This window comes from Vanessa atalanta, chromosome Z (assembly GCF_905147765.1).
Source record: "Vanessa atalanta chromosome Z, ilVanAtal1.2, whole genome shotgun sequence".
NCBI lineage: Eukaryota > Metazoa > Arthropoda > Insecta > Lepidoptera > Nymphalidae > Vanessa > Vanessa atalanta.
Window position 1 is genome coordinate 2,823,671 of NC_061902.1, and position 19,840 is coordinate 2,843,510.

At 30.4% G+C, this 19,840-nt stretch overlaps 1 protein-coding gene across 1 annotated transcript in view; it reads left to right on the top strand.

Moving 5' to 3' along the window:
* Positions 1–611: 611 nt before the first annotated feature.
* The window catches only part of LOC125076218 (glutamate receptor 1-like), a 168,363-nt gene continuing 149,134 nt past the window's right edge, over positions 612–19,840 (top strand). Inside the window, exon 1 of the mRNA XM_047688279.1 lies at positions 612–633. Within this exon, the coding sequence (XP_047544235.1) occupies positions 612–633 (22 nt within the window). The remainder of the gene's footprint in view (positions 634–19,840) is intronic.

The following is a 19,840-nucleotide window of genomic DNA, read 5'->3' on the forward strand; positions in this document are numbered from 1 at the left end:
TTATAAAAATATATAAAAACTTTAAGGTTAATCTGTCAAGTGACGCAGTCAATGAATCTCAAACAAGAAAAGAATTACATATATTAATTTATATTTACATACGTGTAAAGTATACATCAGAAGTAATTTAATTTGTTGCTTTTATTATTTTCTTGGTGGTAGGGCTTTATTCAAGCCCATCTGGGTAAGTATCACCGACACTGAACCAACAATACTGAGTATTTTTGGTTTATGTGAGCCAGTTTAACTACAAGCTCAAGAGACGTAACATCGGTTGTCCTAATGTTGATGGCGGTTTTGTTATATAAGAAATGGGTAAAATTTCATACGGTGCTAATGTCTATAGGCAGTGGTGACACTTACCATAAGATGGCCCGTTCGATAAACGTGCTAACGATGCCATAAAGAAATTTCTTTTTATACTTTAAACTATTATTTTACAAACTTCAGACGTATTAAGGTGACAACAAAATAAAATATATATTTTCATGTTTATAATATAAGTTAAAATATTACTTACCATAAAGTTGTGAAGTAATATGAGAGTCACCAGTGAATACAGTACACAACGTGCCATGTCTATGTTTGATAAATGTTGTCACATTACTAAGATGAGGAGACTGGAGCGTGCTGGTAAGTTATTCAGAGTATTTCCCAAACATCCTCGTGCTTCAACAACAATGGAAGTCGTTATCGTATAAAACGTAAATAAAAGGGAAAAATACATAAAGCGTTTAATAAATAAACATTTTGGGTGTTTTGAACCAAAATAAGTTAATTTCGATAAATAAAACCCAGGGTTGTCAAGTTTGAAATATTTTATTAATTTTATTTTAAATTTAGAATTAAGATTTTTTATTTATAAAAAGACTTTTACCATGCCCTTACTGGTTTGTTTTTGAAATGCTTATTTTTATAATACTAAAAAAAATGTGTAATTAAAATTATACATAAAAAATAATAGCGACGCGTCTCGGTCACACTGGTCCATTTTCTTAATAAAGAAAATTATATGATTATATTATAGAGTATAATACATAATAATCAGGAATTATGTAGTGATAAAACTTTTATAATTATTATTGGATCATTAGTTCTGGAAATGATCCCCTCCATACAAACAAAATTTTACCTCTTTATAATATTAGTAAAGACAAATTAAATAACAATGTAATAGTCGTATTTATTTTGGAAAAACCAACACTAAGGGAAATTCTGAACGGTCTGAATAAATACAATTACGATTTGTATTGGTTCATTTCAATCTTTTCCACTTGGCTTCCCGTTGATAGAATGTCAAAGTAATCTATTGCACAATTTTTATATCTTTGCCGCTGATGCGAAAATTACGTACATTCTGAAACTCGGTTAGATTTATGTATGAGGAAGTGAATGCCTCATTGGTCATGAGTTTTTTTGATCAAATACCCTGTTTGGGGTTTTTTTTTAATGATTATGATGGCAATGCGTTACGGAAATAGAAGAATATAACATATTTGGTTTTTTCATGAACAAATTGATGTGTTGTGATATTTTATTACATAAATATAATTTTATTTGTTCTCGTCATTACTTGGACATCAGATACGATGGAATCCTTTTTTGTGTTCGTTGGTGGTCCGTCAAATGTGTAACTCGATAATAAGTGGCCACCACCTCCTATAGGCACTGCAAAAAAATATTTACCATCCTTAAGAACTAAGATGTGAACTACGATTCCTTGTACCTTGAAGTTTTACCGGTTCATTCTCCCTTTATATCGAAACACAATGATACTAAGTATTATAGTTTGGCAGTAGCACCTTACCAAGTGGTACCTACCCAAGTGGGCCTGCACAAAGGCCTACTACCAAACAAAACACACACCAAAGTACATGATTTAAAAATAATCCTTTATAGGATCTGTATACTGCAAAAAACTATCTAACCAGGGTTTGGGCTGAGGTTTATTAATTATTAGAAGCTAGCATAATCTGTGATTACTAGAGAAAATCTTGATTAAATAACAAGAATTGCCATAAACTAAAAAAAAAATTAAGATAAAATTAAATTGAAATCATGCACCCTATTTGTTTACTGGTTGTAAACAAATAGAATGGATAAATACTCAGCCATTCATCAAACTTCGTTCCTATAAAAAATAGTTTCATCTATCCCATCATCAACTAGCTGTGCCCGCGACTTCGTCCTTATACATTAGTCATCTGCCAGTGAAAGTCCCGTCAAAATTGGTCCAGCGGTCCAGAGCTGGAACAAACAGAGAGATAGACAAAAATTAAAAAAATAATATTTTGGTATATATACCGTGTTTACAAACATAACGGTTATTTTAATATTACAAACAGACACTCCAATTTTATTATATGTATAGATTTAGTTGTGAGTGTCGTAAAGTGACTGACGTAACACATTTTCTACCTAGAATGTGTTCGGAAATTACACTTTAGAAGTGATGGAATGAGCCTTAGCTCAGCATATAGTTTCTCTAAATGAAAATGCGGTCTTCATTCCACTTGAAGATTTATCAGTTGTTTAAATTTCCTTAATATAATAAACAGTTGTATGTTTTGAATATCTTCAAAATATGTCATATGAGTTTAATCAAGATGGCTATGTGAATATGTATTTATGTATGTATGTATGTATGTATGTTTGTACCCAACGATTTATCGGATTCAGGCAAGATTTTTCATGCATATAACAATAATTTCTATTTGTAATGATCTCATACTCGGCGGTAAAGGAAATACCTAAATAAACCTGGAAGTGTCAGATGATTCATGATGATATTTTTAATTTTACTGGATTATAAATATTATTATTGCATTTAAAATCCAAAAGAAGACACAAATTCAAAGAGCTGTAACGAAATTTAAAATAATTAGGTCATGGTCGATGATACATTGATTTCATTATTATCTGACTAAACACCATATCTATCTGAATACATGTCAGAAGAGCATGACAAATACCATCTTATGTTGTATACATTAACTGATTAGACATATTGATTGCGGAGACCTTGCCTTGCAACCATTAACTTGATGAATTGCACCTCAAGGTGACGGTGACAGAAATCCGTTAATTGTTCTATGTGTATTCTATTAATATCCAATAGTCTATACAAACACATGTAAATATACACATAAACACACGTGTACAGATAGCACACAATGTAATAAGACGTATACATCTTCCATCTTAATTGCGTTAAGCTGACTGTCTTGTAGGTCTAGGGGCTTGATATAGAACCGTAGGTCGCGAGGTCCTGGGATTCAAATCCCAAGTTAGCTAAATAAATAGTTATTGGGTTTTTCTTATTTCGTTACCCAGCAGACTCCAGTGCCACGGAAAGCATGTAAACCTTTAGTTCTGTGTTTAAACTCCTTCCAGTTTTGTTGGATTTGATAACCCATCGGATTTTGAAAGTGAGAGTATTCTCTGTCTGCCCAAATACATGTGCAGTATTTATTAATACTGCACCAGTATTTGGGCATTTACTGGTGCTCTTAAATATTACGTACTGTAAGTTGGCTGAGAAGGTTCGGTAGCTTATCTCAAAGTAGACTCCTTAATTAGCCACCGAGTTCGAAATCGTTCAGATAGTCATCATCGTCATGTTAAAAACGAAGTATTATTTTAAAATAAGGTAAATAAATAAATAACCTATCTAAGCTTATAGATACCAGCACGGTATAGTGCCAGTGTAAACTTTAAGCCACTTATCACAACTTCAATACGCCTCAAACTGATGTAACTGAGATTTCTAAATGTGTTTCTTGTGTCTGTATTTATACTAGCTCACTTAAATTTCAAATCACAAACAATACATTTAAAGTATTGATTTTTAACGTAGAATATACTAAACGTAGATGGTATATATCAGCACAATATAACAACAAAATTAGCGAAATAAATTGGAACGAAATGTTACTGTAAGCGGATTCTAGGAATGTAGACAACAGAAAGTAAACTTTTTGCACATATTATACATGAAAAGAGATTATTTTATTTTAAGAAGATTACGATATTTTCTATATATTTTTATAACACTATACAATATAACATATTAGATAAGTAATGGCCCATTATATTGTTCTCAATAAAATAAAATAAAAAATTAAATAAATAGATTTAGCTTGCAACGACAAATTAATTATTAAAATGTATTCAAAGGAACACCGGTACTTGGTAGTAGGGTTTTCTGCTAGACTTTCTGGATAGAAGTACCCACTCATCAGTCATTGTATCGCTAAAGAGCAATACTTTGAATTGTTGTGTACCAGTTTGCAGAGAGAATGAGGCAGTGTAATGGCAGACACGAGGTTTGTAACATCTTAGCTCCCAAGGTTTAAAGGAATTGTTAATATTTCTTAAAGCGCCGATGTCTATGGTCGGTGGTGAGACCTCGCCATCAAATACCAAATTTTCCCGTCCGCTGGTATATGTTTAAACATGGGATCAGTCGTGACGTGACCTGTTCTTATCTGTCATGGTTAGAACGAAGTTACTTTCGGTATACAAATATTTTGTTTTAAATAACAAACACAAAGGGATACATTTCTTAATTTATTTGAGAATAAATAAATGCTAAGAATTACATTATTTTTTATTTAAATTCCCGCGTGAATTAAAACAATAACATAAAAATAAATTTAAATAATATTATATTAAATCGTTTATCAATCGATTTCGGTCAGTTCACTCTACTATAAGCCGCGTAAAAGAACTTCGTTCCAAAAGTATTGTATATACATATATATTATGTAGATTGCAGGTGTTTCTTTTGGAATGAATAAAGTTTTAAGCACGTTATCCCGTGAACATTGTTTACAGTGTCAGTTTGCGAAAGAAAATTACTAGGACTTACAACTCCCGTTCACCAACGCCGTCTCAGGAATTTAAGATAATTTCTTATTTCGCTTCTTAATATTTTTTTATAAGGATCGGTAAAATGCTTGCGTGCTTTGTCCAATAGGCTTTCAATAATTAAATTTATTTAATTCACACTGACAAATCATAAAACGTCTTTAGAACCATGCATTAAATTTTTTCGTTTTAGAGTTATAAAGTACATAAGATATCAGTTTCTCAGGTTGGGTGCATTAGGGTTAAAATAAATTGTCAATATTTTGTAATGCGTCATCTCTGAGAAATGGTGCTAAGTGGTCACCAACACTCAGAACCAGGCGGTCCATTTGCTCGCCTGCATTCCAGTTTCATATAAAAAATATTATATAAAAGCAGTTAAAGTGAGAGGGTTCTATACTGAGCGCTATCGTCATACAAATTTTAAATTTGATATTATTTGTTTTATGCGTTGTTTTACGTAGTTATTAATTTAGTGCGTAAAAAATATATATATATATTAAATTAAAAAACATAACACGATTATTCAATTCGAAACTAGAACAGAAGTTTATACATGGAAATATAATATAACCTATCCTCAAGAACACTTAAAAAATGCATTATATTTCTAAAATGAATATTATATTAATAACTCAAAGTTAATATTTTTCAAAAATCTACATATATGATATAGGTACTCTTTTGTTTTCATATAAGTGAATAACTGTTAATGAAGGCCCCACTACTAGACATTTGGTCTGCCTACTACGAAGTCACATGCACACATCGAAGATAGGAATAAGTATTTAATCCATACACATAATATTTGACATTATCACGTGACACTTGAAAAATAATACAGCATCTACAAGCAAATAATAATGAGAATAAAAGAACATTATTTATACAATAAAGAAGCATTCAATTATTATTTATTGATTGTTAAATTAACTACGGCTGGGAAAACCCATCGAAACAAACTCAGCGGGTTTTTTCACTTGTATATTTTTTTATTTCTTTCTCGTGATAACGATTTATTTGATACAGCTCAAATTTAAGAGTTGTATGCACAAAAATAAAGTATTCTCAAAATTTAAATACTCTCTGTCAGTCAGATTAAGCTTTACATTCATATAGAATCAGTCAGGATAGGAGCTTCTATATCATTACGATTTTATTTAAAAATATATTTGAATAATCAACGTATACATTTAAAAGTAACTCACTCTAATATCTTTAAAAAAATTGCGACCTTGAAGACCTTACATACTGATAATTTAATATTTTCACAAATCATTCTTAATTTTTCAGTTTTTACATCTATAAAGTTTAAGTGTACTACAAAGTTGTAAGAATTGCGTTTAAAGAGAATGTTTTATCTTTTAGACGTAAAATTTACTTCTAGTACTCGATAATTGATAAATTAAATTTAACTCCCATCAAAGCGGACGGATAAGCTAATTACTAATAAATACTCAATGTAACAGAATACAATATTTTGATGAAAAATCTATTTTATTGACTTTGATTCATGTTAAAACTAATTTATAAACTACGTTTTATCCAAATTCGATAACAACTACGGAGATTAATATAAGTATTAATGTTTAGCGTAAATTATATCGTCATAATTTAATATAATTATGCATTCACGCATTTTGGTTTTTAATTCAATTTAAACAAAATACCGAGCCGAGAGCCAGCCGAGATGGCTCAGTGGTTAGAACACGTGCAACTTAACCGACGATTTCGGATTCAAACCCAGGCAGGGACCACTGAATTTTCATGTTCTTAATTAGTGTTTATAATTCATCTCGTGCTCGGCGGTGTGAACCTGCATGTGTCTAATTTCAACGAAATTCTGACACATGTGCATTTCACCAACCAGCATTGGAGCAGCTTGGTGGAATATGCTACAAACCTTCTCCTCAAAGGTAGAAGAGGCCTTAGCCCAGCAGTGGGAAATTTATAGGCTGCTAATGTAAAATATACCTACACACATTATATCATAATCCTTTCACCGGTCCTAATGTGAAGAGGGTATCAAGATCTAGATCATTTCTCAGTTTAAAAAAAAGACCTTTTATTTAATAAACACGGTGTTGATCAATGACATTTACGTATGTACACGAAACGTAAATATTATAACGCCAAGTTTCCTACTTCGCAATGTCAACAAATCCTTCTGGGACACTCATTTCTGTAATAAACCCCGATTCATATGTTCAAAACATTTATTAAAAAAACGTGAAACTAATACTTGTTTTAATTCATGTAAGATATATTATATATATCATTGTATTATAAATTTTGGAAATAGTAACTACTGACTTACTGGTCGGTTTTTCTCAGTAGAATCTACATCAGTTATTATTTTAATAGTGATTCACTTTAACAAAAATATTTAGTCGTGGCTGTAACTACAATTACGTCATGAAATATTGATTCGAATACAATGTCCGAGCTTAAAAATAAAACAAACGAACATTGTTTGAAACAGCCTGATATCCGAATAGCCTTTGGATGAATTTTACATTACAGATTGACAAATACTAGCTCCACTTTGCGGCTTAACGCGTGAAAGCGATGCGGGTTTATTATCCCAGCTCATATAAAACAAACAGCCACTTCATTCCACACAAGCGACTTTAGCATCAAATGCTAATTTACGGTAATCTTCTAACGTTTGTTACGTATTAGCTTTTACCAACTCTTAGAGATTTAATATGTATTTTCTGAAAGTATCAGATCTGAGTTTGGTTTTTATATAGGTCCTTATTATTGTTCATTTAAAATAAAATCACTCGATATACTGTCAGCACAATGTCACTGGTTGACATGGATATTTTTCTAATTCTCTGATATACTCTAGTTTTAAAAGTTAGCTTAGAAGACTCAAGAGCGCTACCAAACATGGAAGTCTATAGAATATATGAAGTTAATACTGAGGAACGTATTGTATGAGGAATATAAAAAAAAATCTGAAGTATTAGTTATTAGGTATTATAGTTTATTGAATATATCACTAATTTTGAAGACGTAGCAGAACGTAGCGGAAATGGATTTGACTAAGTATAAAAATACATGCGAATGTCCGCTTTTATGTAAATAATATCAAGATAAGCGCTACGTCGAGCTACGCAGCGCTACGACAATATCCTTTGTAGCGGATGGTAGGTTAATTCAATTTGTTTCCACGGCAACATATTTGATCTTCTAAATTATATTGTGATAAAAAGTCATAAAGAATCGTACTGTTTAGTTTTATATCCATTACGACCACAAACTAAACAAACCTATGAAATTTACGTTGTACTTTTTATCAAGTAAATTCGTCAATTTACTTGATGAAAAGTACATTATCGTCGTTCAATCTACGTAATTTCTAGATTATATTTTGAATAATAGAATTGCAATGTGAACATGCCGCTTTTAGACTTTGGTACAATGAGTTAAATTCAGAATTTATTGGATAGTGAAGAGCTATTTCAACATTTACGTAGCTTATAGATTAAAAGATAAGATATTATCTCTATAGTGATTTCAATTTTATCATTGGCTAAGTTTTTATTTATGCTTTTTAACTTATTGGATAAAAATTACATTATTTCTAACTGATAACGAAAACGAAAAATAAAATTATCATTATAACATGAGTATTATGCAACATTGAAATTTTCTATACTTATAAAATAACATGTCCTGCCTGACTGATTCATCATCGCTGAAATTATTAAAGTTAGGGCCATGAAATTTGGTGAACAGGATCGTTTTATTGAGTAGACATCCACTATGGAAGTAATTTTGGAAATTCTACCACTTAGGGGGCGAAATAGGGGTTGAATGGAAGAGTTTGTATGGAATTCCGTAATTTTTTACCTTAGAAGCATGAAACTTTATTTTTTGGCTACTGATTAAAAATGAATAGATACGAATAAGAACGTTTCTTAATATTCTAGCCTAAGGGGTAAAATACGCATCAATGTGGTATAAAAACAGGTCTGTAAATATATTTAACTTCTACGCGAACAAAGCTGCGGGCAACAGTTGGTCAAAATATGAGCTGAAAATAGCCGAATAAAATTTTACATATTAAACCAATAACCTTATGGTGTTATCGTATTATATACGTTGTAAAAAATGGAAGGGCCTTATAAACACAGGATTGGCGTACGTGATATTTCTTCCTACGAGTACTTAGTAGCCTGACAGTTCAACGAACCTCCTCCTCGATCCTCGTTCGAAGCCATAGATACGGTTATGTATAAAATAGGCGTCCATCTAATTCAATTCTCTATAAATATAGAGCATGATTATTTTACAAGGAAATCCAATAAAAATTAATTATGAAAAAAATGTCTTCTCGGGAATCTTATATAAATATAATTGAAAGAAAATCGTCTTTATATAAAATATAAAAACGATATCTTACTAAATAAAGTATTTTTTTTAAATTACAAAACTTATATCAATTTGGGTACGCTGAGGCTTCTTTGATATTTAAGTAAATCATTCAAAGCCGTTTTTTTATAACATTTTCATGTACAACGTTAATTTAATAAAGTAATTTTTTTTTCTACTTATAGTATCCAATAAAAAAAATATTTTATTTTCATTATTCAGAAAAAAAATATATGTGAAATTTCTTGAGTTTTCTTTTAAACAAATAAAATCAACGAATTTAATACTGCTTATCAAACTTCTCTAACCAAATAATCCTTGTAGGTACTGCGCGTAGATCTTAAAAGAGACTCGGAAATTTTAATTTACGTAACTAAAAGTGCTTTATTTAACTTTATAATTGTCCTACGTGTGCGTATATGTCGAAACCCGTATGTATGTCAGATAAATACTCTCGAAACCTCCTTCTGAAAGAGCAAAAGAGAAGAGCATGCCCATTGTGTAAATTTCACAATCTGCAATTTTACTTGAATTTTATATATAATTTAATTTACTTTACAACAATTATATTCAAGTGAATTGTTAAAACAAATGCTTAAAGCAATTCACACTGAATTGCGTTAATGATTCGTTGATTCTTTGAAATGCAATAATTTAACAAGTATCATAATTGTAGGCAATCATCCCATTGTTGATTGCAAATCACTATAAATAGCTTTACGGTTTTTAAACATTTCACACAGAAACAGTAACAATTAAAATTCAATACATTTATTTATCTTTTACTCAGACATATCTGTTTATGTGTGCGAAAAGAGCCGAAATCCTTATTTTTCCAACCTTACTCGAGCAGCCGAATTGATAACTTCCTCCTTTCCTTTTTAAAGCCGACAACAAAGATACATGTGTTCGTATCAAACATAAATCAACACACGCAACTTCCAGCATTCCCTTTATTCTGTGGAACAAGACTGAAGACTAGGAAACGACTCCGCATGAATTGTGACTATACAAATGACACGGTGCAGACAAGATGAAAAATCACAAAGCCTTATAAATTACGAGTTCTACCTAAAATTGTCTCGTGCTATTGTCACGTTATTTCACACTCGTGTACGGTTTAAAAATTCAAATGTCTCCCCCGTTTGATCTCGATGCTGCGGAATTAACTTAACGCGACCTAATCAAGGGTCTAACAATTTTTTTATGTAAATTTACTTAAATGGGACGCGAATTTCTTTTAAATTGTTCCGAGTTGAAAATATAATAAGTTTTTAACATATGACTCGTCAGCTGTATTAGTATTTTATTTTTTTTGGCTTTCACATATAAGATACTAATTGAAATGCGAGTTTGAATAAATGTTTCATAAATCTACTAGATTTTATCACTCGCGTTTATAATTATAATTTTTTTGTGTTATCTCTGTTGTTGCTGTTGTAAATATTTTATTGTATATATAATTTACAAGCAGTGAACCTAAATGTAGAATAAAATAAAAATGAACGAAGGGTATCTTGTGTTATAATATCAAAGGTTATCTTCTAGATAACCTTTGAGATGATAAGAATTAGAGAATTAATCAAGAAAGCAGATATAAAGACTTATACAAAGTCAAAGAAAATTGAAAATTATTTAGATAAACAATCGTTCATCATCATCCTCACTTATGTTATTACATGGGTAAAACAAAATGTACGTACTTAAATCATAAATCACACGTATATGTATATAAACTGTCTAGTGTCGATGTAAGTTCAAATCCCATGAATAGCCGATGAAATTTGTATACTACAAAAAGCACGTAAACCCGCTGGTCCTGCGCTTGAATTTTTCCCGATCGTCTCGGATTATGAGAGTGAAAAAATACAGAGCGCATGCTTGCCCACACTTGTGGTCTTTGGTGTTTGGCCGACAAATTGGTCAGGACGACATCATCAAAGTGAATTGCATAAGCAAATAAGCGCTTAATAAAAACTAATTTTTCGTAAGCAAATATCATTATTTTACAAAAATATAGTCTCGCATTTTTTTTTATTCGAATAATCGTTATCTAACTTGATGCAATATCAATACAATAAATGTATTTATTAAGATTAAAATGGACTTAAAATATTTATATCAGTGTATGTATCGGATTCATTAGCCATATAAAAATACTAACGACCCCGTGTCCGTTTGACTTAAAAAGTAATAATCTTTTACTAGTCTCGACGATATCAATGAAATATTTTTTTGCAAGAATTAAATTTTCCAACGAGAACGAAGATAAATCAAGTATTTAAAAAAATTTAATTGTATGAAACAATGTAATAAATTTTCAATCACGAAAAATAAATGTTTTAACACTATTATTCGTTCACTTGTTAATTTTCATTTATATGACTGAAAAATTTAACAAGAGTTTTCGAATAGCAAACAAAAAAAATATATCATTTCCTTTTAACATTTTGTTTATAAAAAAAAAACTGTTTCGTTGTTTGCTTTAACAGTTAATTATAAACGTTTATGAAACTTTAAATTGGGTGTCGCTTAAGCGATATGAATATGCACCACGATATTGGTTCAAGTATACTGTTGAAGTTCATTTTACTTTGTATAATATTCGGTTGCAATAATTTGTTTATGGATTCCGACATCTCCAATGCGATATATCCCTTATAATATTACGGTCACCTGTTGTCTGACCATATAATCAATTTCGTACTTGGAGTTATTAGTCATTGATTTCTTCTTGATCAAGAGGTCTCGGGTTTGAATCCGAAGACGGAATAAAAGTATATTTTCTTTCGTCGAGAAATTTCCAATAATGCTTAGAATCTCGTGTCTTGGTAAACAATCCAAACTAGTTGGTCTACGTCTGATTTCTGCCGGTTCGTGTCGGATCGTTGTGATAACGAACTATAAAAGGGAGATACTTGGAAACAGTAAAATATAGATATTTGTCTGGATTTCTATAAAATCAAAAAACAATTTTAAATGAAAATTAAAAAATAGTACAAATTTAACTTAATTTATTTATTTAATTTAATTTATTTACAAGAATCTTCAAAATAAATCCAAAAATTTACTCACCTAGAGATAAATAAATGTTCGAACAAGTTTTAGAGGACGGGCTGTATTTATAAAGAATCAAACAGCATTTATTGAGACATGATTTTTATTTAATTGTTTATTTACAATCCTGAAATTCAGTGAGCTGAGTTTCGTGATTTTAAATAGACAATGAAATAAAAATCATTAATACTTTCATATATTTTATAACATGTCCTCTCTAGGCAAATATTTTTTCTTTTATATTAACTTTAAGATGGACAAAAATATTTTGATAAAAGCCGTTCATCACAAAAGTCACTCGCAACATAACTGTTCACTCATAGCATTCGAATTAGAATATGATATATCGATTTCTTTATAGATTTTGACATCGAATAGCACATGAGTAACCAGATTGTTATCTTTATAACCGAGTAAAATATTATTAATTCCTGATTGAAACAAAGGAATATAGACACGTAAAGACAACCTTTCCTATGCATAAAAGTAAGCTTCAGTCCAGAATTGGGATACATGCAATCTGTTACTGGTTTGAGCACATTTCTAGTTCACTCTATCTCTTTAAGAAGTTAGTACGCATCATTTAATGATGATTGTTGAACGTATCAGAAAAACCACGCGTAGAAGTTGCTTAAGCCGTAAACTGATCCGTTTTAGAAACATTATAACGTAACATAGCACGACCATAAAGATTTGGTTTATTAGAGTTATAATTTCCCATAATTCTGTATACTTTTGAGACGTGGAGTGTGCGGAATTAAAAGAGCACAATTGAACCGCTTAAAATGGTGAAGTATGGAATAATATGTACATAATTCTTATAATATCCAGGATATTCAAGGATACTAAAGTCTAGGCATGTGATCGTAAAAGTGAGAATTTTAGCTACATGTTCGATTATATTATATATATGAATATCCCTACGACTATGTGCTAGCCTGTTTAGGTAGGTACCCAATCATCACACATTTTACTGGCAAAAAGCGACTATCTGCTTAGCCAGACGACCGACTATCTCTACTAGTAAGGCTACTGCTCAATTTTGTTTTTTGACGAGAGCAATGCTATTAAGTTCTGAATGTCTAACTGACTGAATATCACATAATATAAGCGATCATTATTTAAATTGGGAAAAGACCGATGAGTTTAAGAGGTGCACTAAGAACGTATTCATCAAAATTGTTTTAATGGAAACACTTCTTTTATTATCTTCAACCACTTGATTCGCTAGAAATCTTTACGATCATATACGTATTTTTTTGATAAGTCAAAATATGTCTTGAAAAATTCTCTTACATATCGTAGCCACGACAAGCCACGACGTGAAGTATTATACCGGTTCCACCTCATGCTTCTCTGCACAAGCACTTATCCACAAATATTACTTCAAACATCGAGTGTACAAGTAGGTACAAGTGGGATTATATTATTTTTAATAAACATTTGTATTCAAATTCTAAGACCTAAAATAATTCATTGTTTTCCAAAGCAAAACAAAATAAATTAAAGTCAATGACAAAACTATATTCAGCATTTCTTTTAAAAAAATTACATAAATTTTGTAATAAGACAAAGAATATAACTAAATAAACGGATTTCGGAATACAGATGAAATCTCGGTTTTCTTATGGACGGTCAAAATCGAATGGGAATTTTCGATGCACAGAAATATAACTATTCCTCTAACCTTACTATGTTATTGGAAATTTCTTAACAGAATTATTTAATAACATTTATGGACCTGACCCAAACATAACTACAGACCCACAGACCTAACGGATCTGCAGTCAAATATGGTTAGCCCACCCAGTCAAATATGGATATCCCACCTCCGATTAAGAACAGTACGTCTCAAAATAAATTTAAGGCACAATGCAAGCAATGGCTTCTATCAATGCAAAAGACGCAATGTGTCTGGACAAATGTGTGTAAATAAACCTAATATATTTAATTATTATTTTGATTGTAATTTATTAAAATATATATCGCTATTTACTTATACATTTTAAATATTATTATTTTTATTCAATATGAAATATTTTCCTTTTACTAGAATAAAAAAAAAAAACAAACCTCTCTGTTTTAATAATGCTTACATGTTTTTTATTTTAGCCTATTTGGCGTGTAAATTGTATTCACTTTTATTATTTGGTAATTATATCTTCGTTTACCTTGTACTGCAATGACTGTAACGTTTGTGTTGGCAGCATATGTACAAGGCGTAGATTGAAAAGCATCCTAGCTGAGACTACGACCTTTTCACCAAATCATCAAATATCATATTGTTAACTTTTTTTTTATGGTTTTGTACCTTAATTTTGTCTTTGTTTCTTCTTGGTGAATAAAGTTACTTATTATTATTATTAAATAACATTTTGTTCTGATAAATGCTCTGTGTTGCCGTAAATATTTTTCTAATTGGCAAACACTCAATTGTGATGGCAGCAGCTGTGTGGATTACTCGATACACCTGCAGACGAGTTGCATCTGGTTTGCCAATAAGTAAAAGACGAATAAGCACAAACCACACATACAAAAATTCAATGATGTAAGAACTTATAAATATCATCTAATTTTCACCGCTTAAATGTCATTTAAGATTATTCAAATGATAAAAGTGAAAAGCAATTATGTATTTGTATGACAAAACACCGATTCGATCGGAAAGATAAACAAATTAAATGTCAAGGCGTACAATATCGTGTTAATATATTGTTCGGTTCACGTATCATAATTTGTTATGCCCTTTAGCGTACACAAGATATCAGTAATAGGTGTAATGGATTTCAGTGGACGTAAAGCACTCAAGTCTTAATACAAACGGCTTTATTCTACTTGATACACATTACTCATAATCATTTATTACTACTGTGCCGGATTTAGGTAAAGATGATTTAATAATACCTTTCGTTGTGGGTATTATTTGTTTAATGGGAATTTTATCGTAATATTTTCCTAGTTTTAGTTCATTTGATGACATGAATAAAACTATATTAGACATACAACTAGGATTGAAAAAAAAAACATCTTTTGCTTTTGACAGCCTGTGGATGAAGCACTTGACACCTTTGATTGCATTTTTATGCAATTATTTAGATTATTTATTACATTAATCAAAATTTCGCATCTGCATTAAGCTATGGCACAAATAAAAGCCAGAATAAAAAAAAAATTTCGTTATTATATTAATAATATTTCCAGCACTAATATGCCTATGACGTCATTTCACCACAGAATGTATAAAATATTATTTAAAAACATGCATGACATTATACAATATTATAAAAAAATCTTATCATAAATGGGTTCTTCTATTGTATATGCAAGGTAGATTCACAGAGCAAAGATTAACTCTATTAATTAAATCACAAGATGTAAAATACAGAATTCTACTATCAAAATTAACGCATGTCACTAAAACGTTCTATAAACTAGAATTACACTTTGAGACGTCAAATGTGACAGCGGTGACCACGTGACGTTACGGTGTCAGGCTGCGTGCGACTGCATAATTTATAATGCGTCTAAGACGCGATAATTAATAGAGCGATCCATTATCCTTACCCGCGGTGTCCAGTTAATGAGACACACCACATACCATAGTTACTACGTGTCGGCTTATTAGATTCCCTACTTAAATAACGCTTACCTATTCTGTATGAAGGCATTAACGAGGAATATAATATATCGGATTTGATACAATAATAATAATCATAGAATAATATATATGGCGTGTAATTCACTACAAGTGGTATGAATTCAATTTCCCAACGGTTATTCGTTCTACGACTAAATTAAGATTATCTATACTAAAATTATAAATGAGAAAGTTACTCAGCCTGTTACCTCTTTACACTTGAACTAATGAACTGATTTGATAAATTTAGGTAAGGAGTTTGAATCTCTAAGAAAGACTCTCTAAGCTTTTTTAATGCATTCCTCAATTATATACATGATGCTGGACATTTGTGACCTATAAAGTTTTATAAATTTAGTTTATTATAACTGTAAATATCAAAATTGTTTTTGTAGCTCGTGAACTATATTGCGTCGTGGGTGTTTTTAAATTAAATATATTAAGCGTTATATTCTCTTAACACCACATGAAAGCATACGCATCTGAAGCGTGTCGGTCTGTTCACTAATAAGCTTATCTTATTAAATGTACAACATAAGTAAAATCGTTTATAATATGTATAACATTTTATTATTTCCAGTTGAAACTACTTTTAACCCACAAAATGCATTAAGTGAGTTTAGATAAAATTTTATTTTATTACTAAGTAAGAGTGTTATCGGATTATCTAAATGCACAAGTCATATGATCTCAAGAACAGAACTGCAATATGGTAATCTTTATCAATAATACTAATAATAATCCAAAACAAAAACCAACTAAAACGAAAAAAAATCTATGGCTCAGAAATGGTATAACCGAAGCACCAAAATTTCGCGCCAAAATGTTTACCCCAACCTCTATGTCAGGCGATAGTGCGCTCTTTTTTTAATGTTTACGCTACAAGGCACTGATGGATTCGGTGGTATAAATATATATACAACCTCCGTCGTTTGACAAAAGCAATTTAAAAGAAAATATTTCCAGTTTAAATAAGATGTTATCACTAACAATTATTATTAGAATTAATACTTAAAAAACATACACATATTCCAATTATTATTGTATAAATTATAATCTAAATTTTATTGTACACTATTGTTTGGATCTTATGTACTTAATATTTATATCTGGATAGTTGTATGAAAAATCCTTATATAGCAAGAGAACATGTCTAAGCGAAATATGTATAAATGTATATGTATACATTTTGTTAAGAAGGAAAATTGTAGGATGTTTTTGTGCAATATACTTCATATGAACTACCATACTAATAATATAACATATTAGATACTATGTTCCGGTTAAAATGTTGAGCCAGTTCGTGTAACAACGGGAGTTAGAATAGAAGTTGATAATTTCAAACTAAATTAAGCCGTTCTAATTAAAACCACTCCTATCTAAACATACATTTTAAACTAGCAAGGTAAACTTGAATGAAATTAAGCCTCGTTATAGTTGAACGCTCCTCAATTAATACTCGTAAAATTAAAGTGATTAAATGTACATTTTTTTTGTCACTTTTTATGAGTAAATTATACATTACTCAGCTGAAAATTTTCATCAGCGCACCTCGAATGCAATAAAGACATAATTTCACTTGTACTTAAATCATCGCTAGGATTAATTAAATTCATAAGCACCCTCGTTAAGGCATAAAGATGGGGGTGTCGGTGGGATAGCGCCCTAAAGTTAAATGGAACGTAACCGCACGAGGTCCCCGCCTCAATAGTGCGCCGATACGGTTACAGGCACAGAACAATTTATTTCAGAAATATCATTGTCATATACTTGAACCGATAAACAATATAGTAAAAATGATCTACTTGCACAATAAAGTATTTTATTTCGGTTTGCGGGTCAAGGCCACATGCAAGTTTAACTTTGCCGCCGAGCACGAGATGAATTATAAACACAAATTAAGCACATGGTATTTCAGTGATCCTTGCCATTTGAACCCACAATCATCGATTAAGATGTACGCGTTCTAACCACTGGGCCATATCATGTTGGTTAAGTGATTATATGATATTTATTTAGTGTCATTTTTGAAAACAAAATAACAAATGAAATTTATGCTAATTCAAACATAAAAATTACAAATTCTCTTTTATTGATTTTTACTCTGCGACTTATAAATGAGTTTTAATACTATAATAACACAAGACTTGTAATATTTACATACTTTGCCTACACCCAAGACTGTAAGTGTCTATACGACAGCAGTTCAAGGAGAAAAGCGTGCACGGGTTCACACTAGTTCGGAGTTCAGGAATGTATTAATAATAAGATCTGTAAAAATAAGGTTAATAATAAAGTTATTACTGACACTACATTTTTATCGTTGAGTTTAAAAGCGGAGCAATTATCATTTGTTTTAAATATACAATTATAATACCTTTCAAATCTGCATTAAATACAATCAAATCAAATAATATAAATATACGATACAGATATTACTAAATAAAAATAAGATAATAATGAATGAATTCAGTGAGAATACTTTACTTTACTTTACTTTACTCAACAACTTTTTTATCAAAATATATCATCACTATCACTATCACTATAACTATATCATATAAAAAATAGTCGCTTCCCGCTGTCCGTCCCTATGTATGCTTTATCTTTAAAACAATGCAACTGAATTTAATGCATATATTCTTTAATAGATAGAGTGATTCAAGAGGAAGATTTATATATGTATTTATAATACGTGTATAATACAGTATAGAAACACTGATAACCTTAGAGATTTCTGATGTGATATAGTAAATAAACACTTTATTTGCGGAAACAGATCAAATAGTGACAGACAGACGGATTAAAATAATTTAATACAGTATTGTACATCTTAAAATGGTCTATAAAATATTCTGCAATGGTATATATCTATCTCTTAGGGATACTCCATAATAACCATTTTTATCCTTTACTTTTTACGAGAAATAATTGCTTATTTACGATATGATTTTAAGCAATACAAGATTAATCCTTATCCAATTAATTATCTTAAATCCTTAATAATAACTGTGCTCTTCATGTAGAATCAAAATTCCCCTTGTAATTTAAATGAATATTATCGAAGATATTGCAGATTTAAAACGCAGATTTAAACGTATTGTTGATAATAAAAAATCTGTGAATGTTGTATATAAAGACATTCTGTAGGATATTTAGTATCAGCATTGTACAGAAACCGTGCGAGGCCGCGCCGATCGCTAGTAATAAATAAATACAATTGATTACGTACTAGTGTCATATAAAAGCATATGACGATTAATTCTTAAAGGACCTATCGTAACAGCTTTTGAAACACTAATACTATGTATATCTGCCTTTATTACGTCATCGCTTTCGACTTACCAAAGTGTTTTTATAATAGATTTTAGATAAACATGAATCGATATGTTGATACTTCTATGACATCCTTTATTCTATGGCCACTTTGTGATCTTAGTGTATATATTACGTGTTTGTTCCATTATAACCTTTATAATGAGGGAAATAAGATCTATGTAGTGTAAGGATCTTAAGGGTTCGACTCAGGCCACGTATGACAACCCTTTTTGCCTAGCAAGGTTTTTTTCATTTAAAAGGTACTTCTTGCTTTGATAGTCTACTACGTGTTCATTATACAGACTGCTCAAATCACTTGATTGATTATTTATTAAAATATATATTGATTATTTCAAAATAATATATTTTATTAATATTTTATATTCGCAAAGCCAATACGATAACTCCGGTGTTCGATTCTGTTATAAAATTTCATTAGGATTATATTAAAAAAGGTTAATTAAAAAAATCTTGGATTCGTGTATATATATCAATATCCCAAAAATAAGGTTTCAACTTAAAAAATGACGGTCTTCCATACAAAGTTTCAACCCTTATTTTACCCCCTTATAGGTA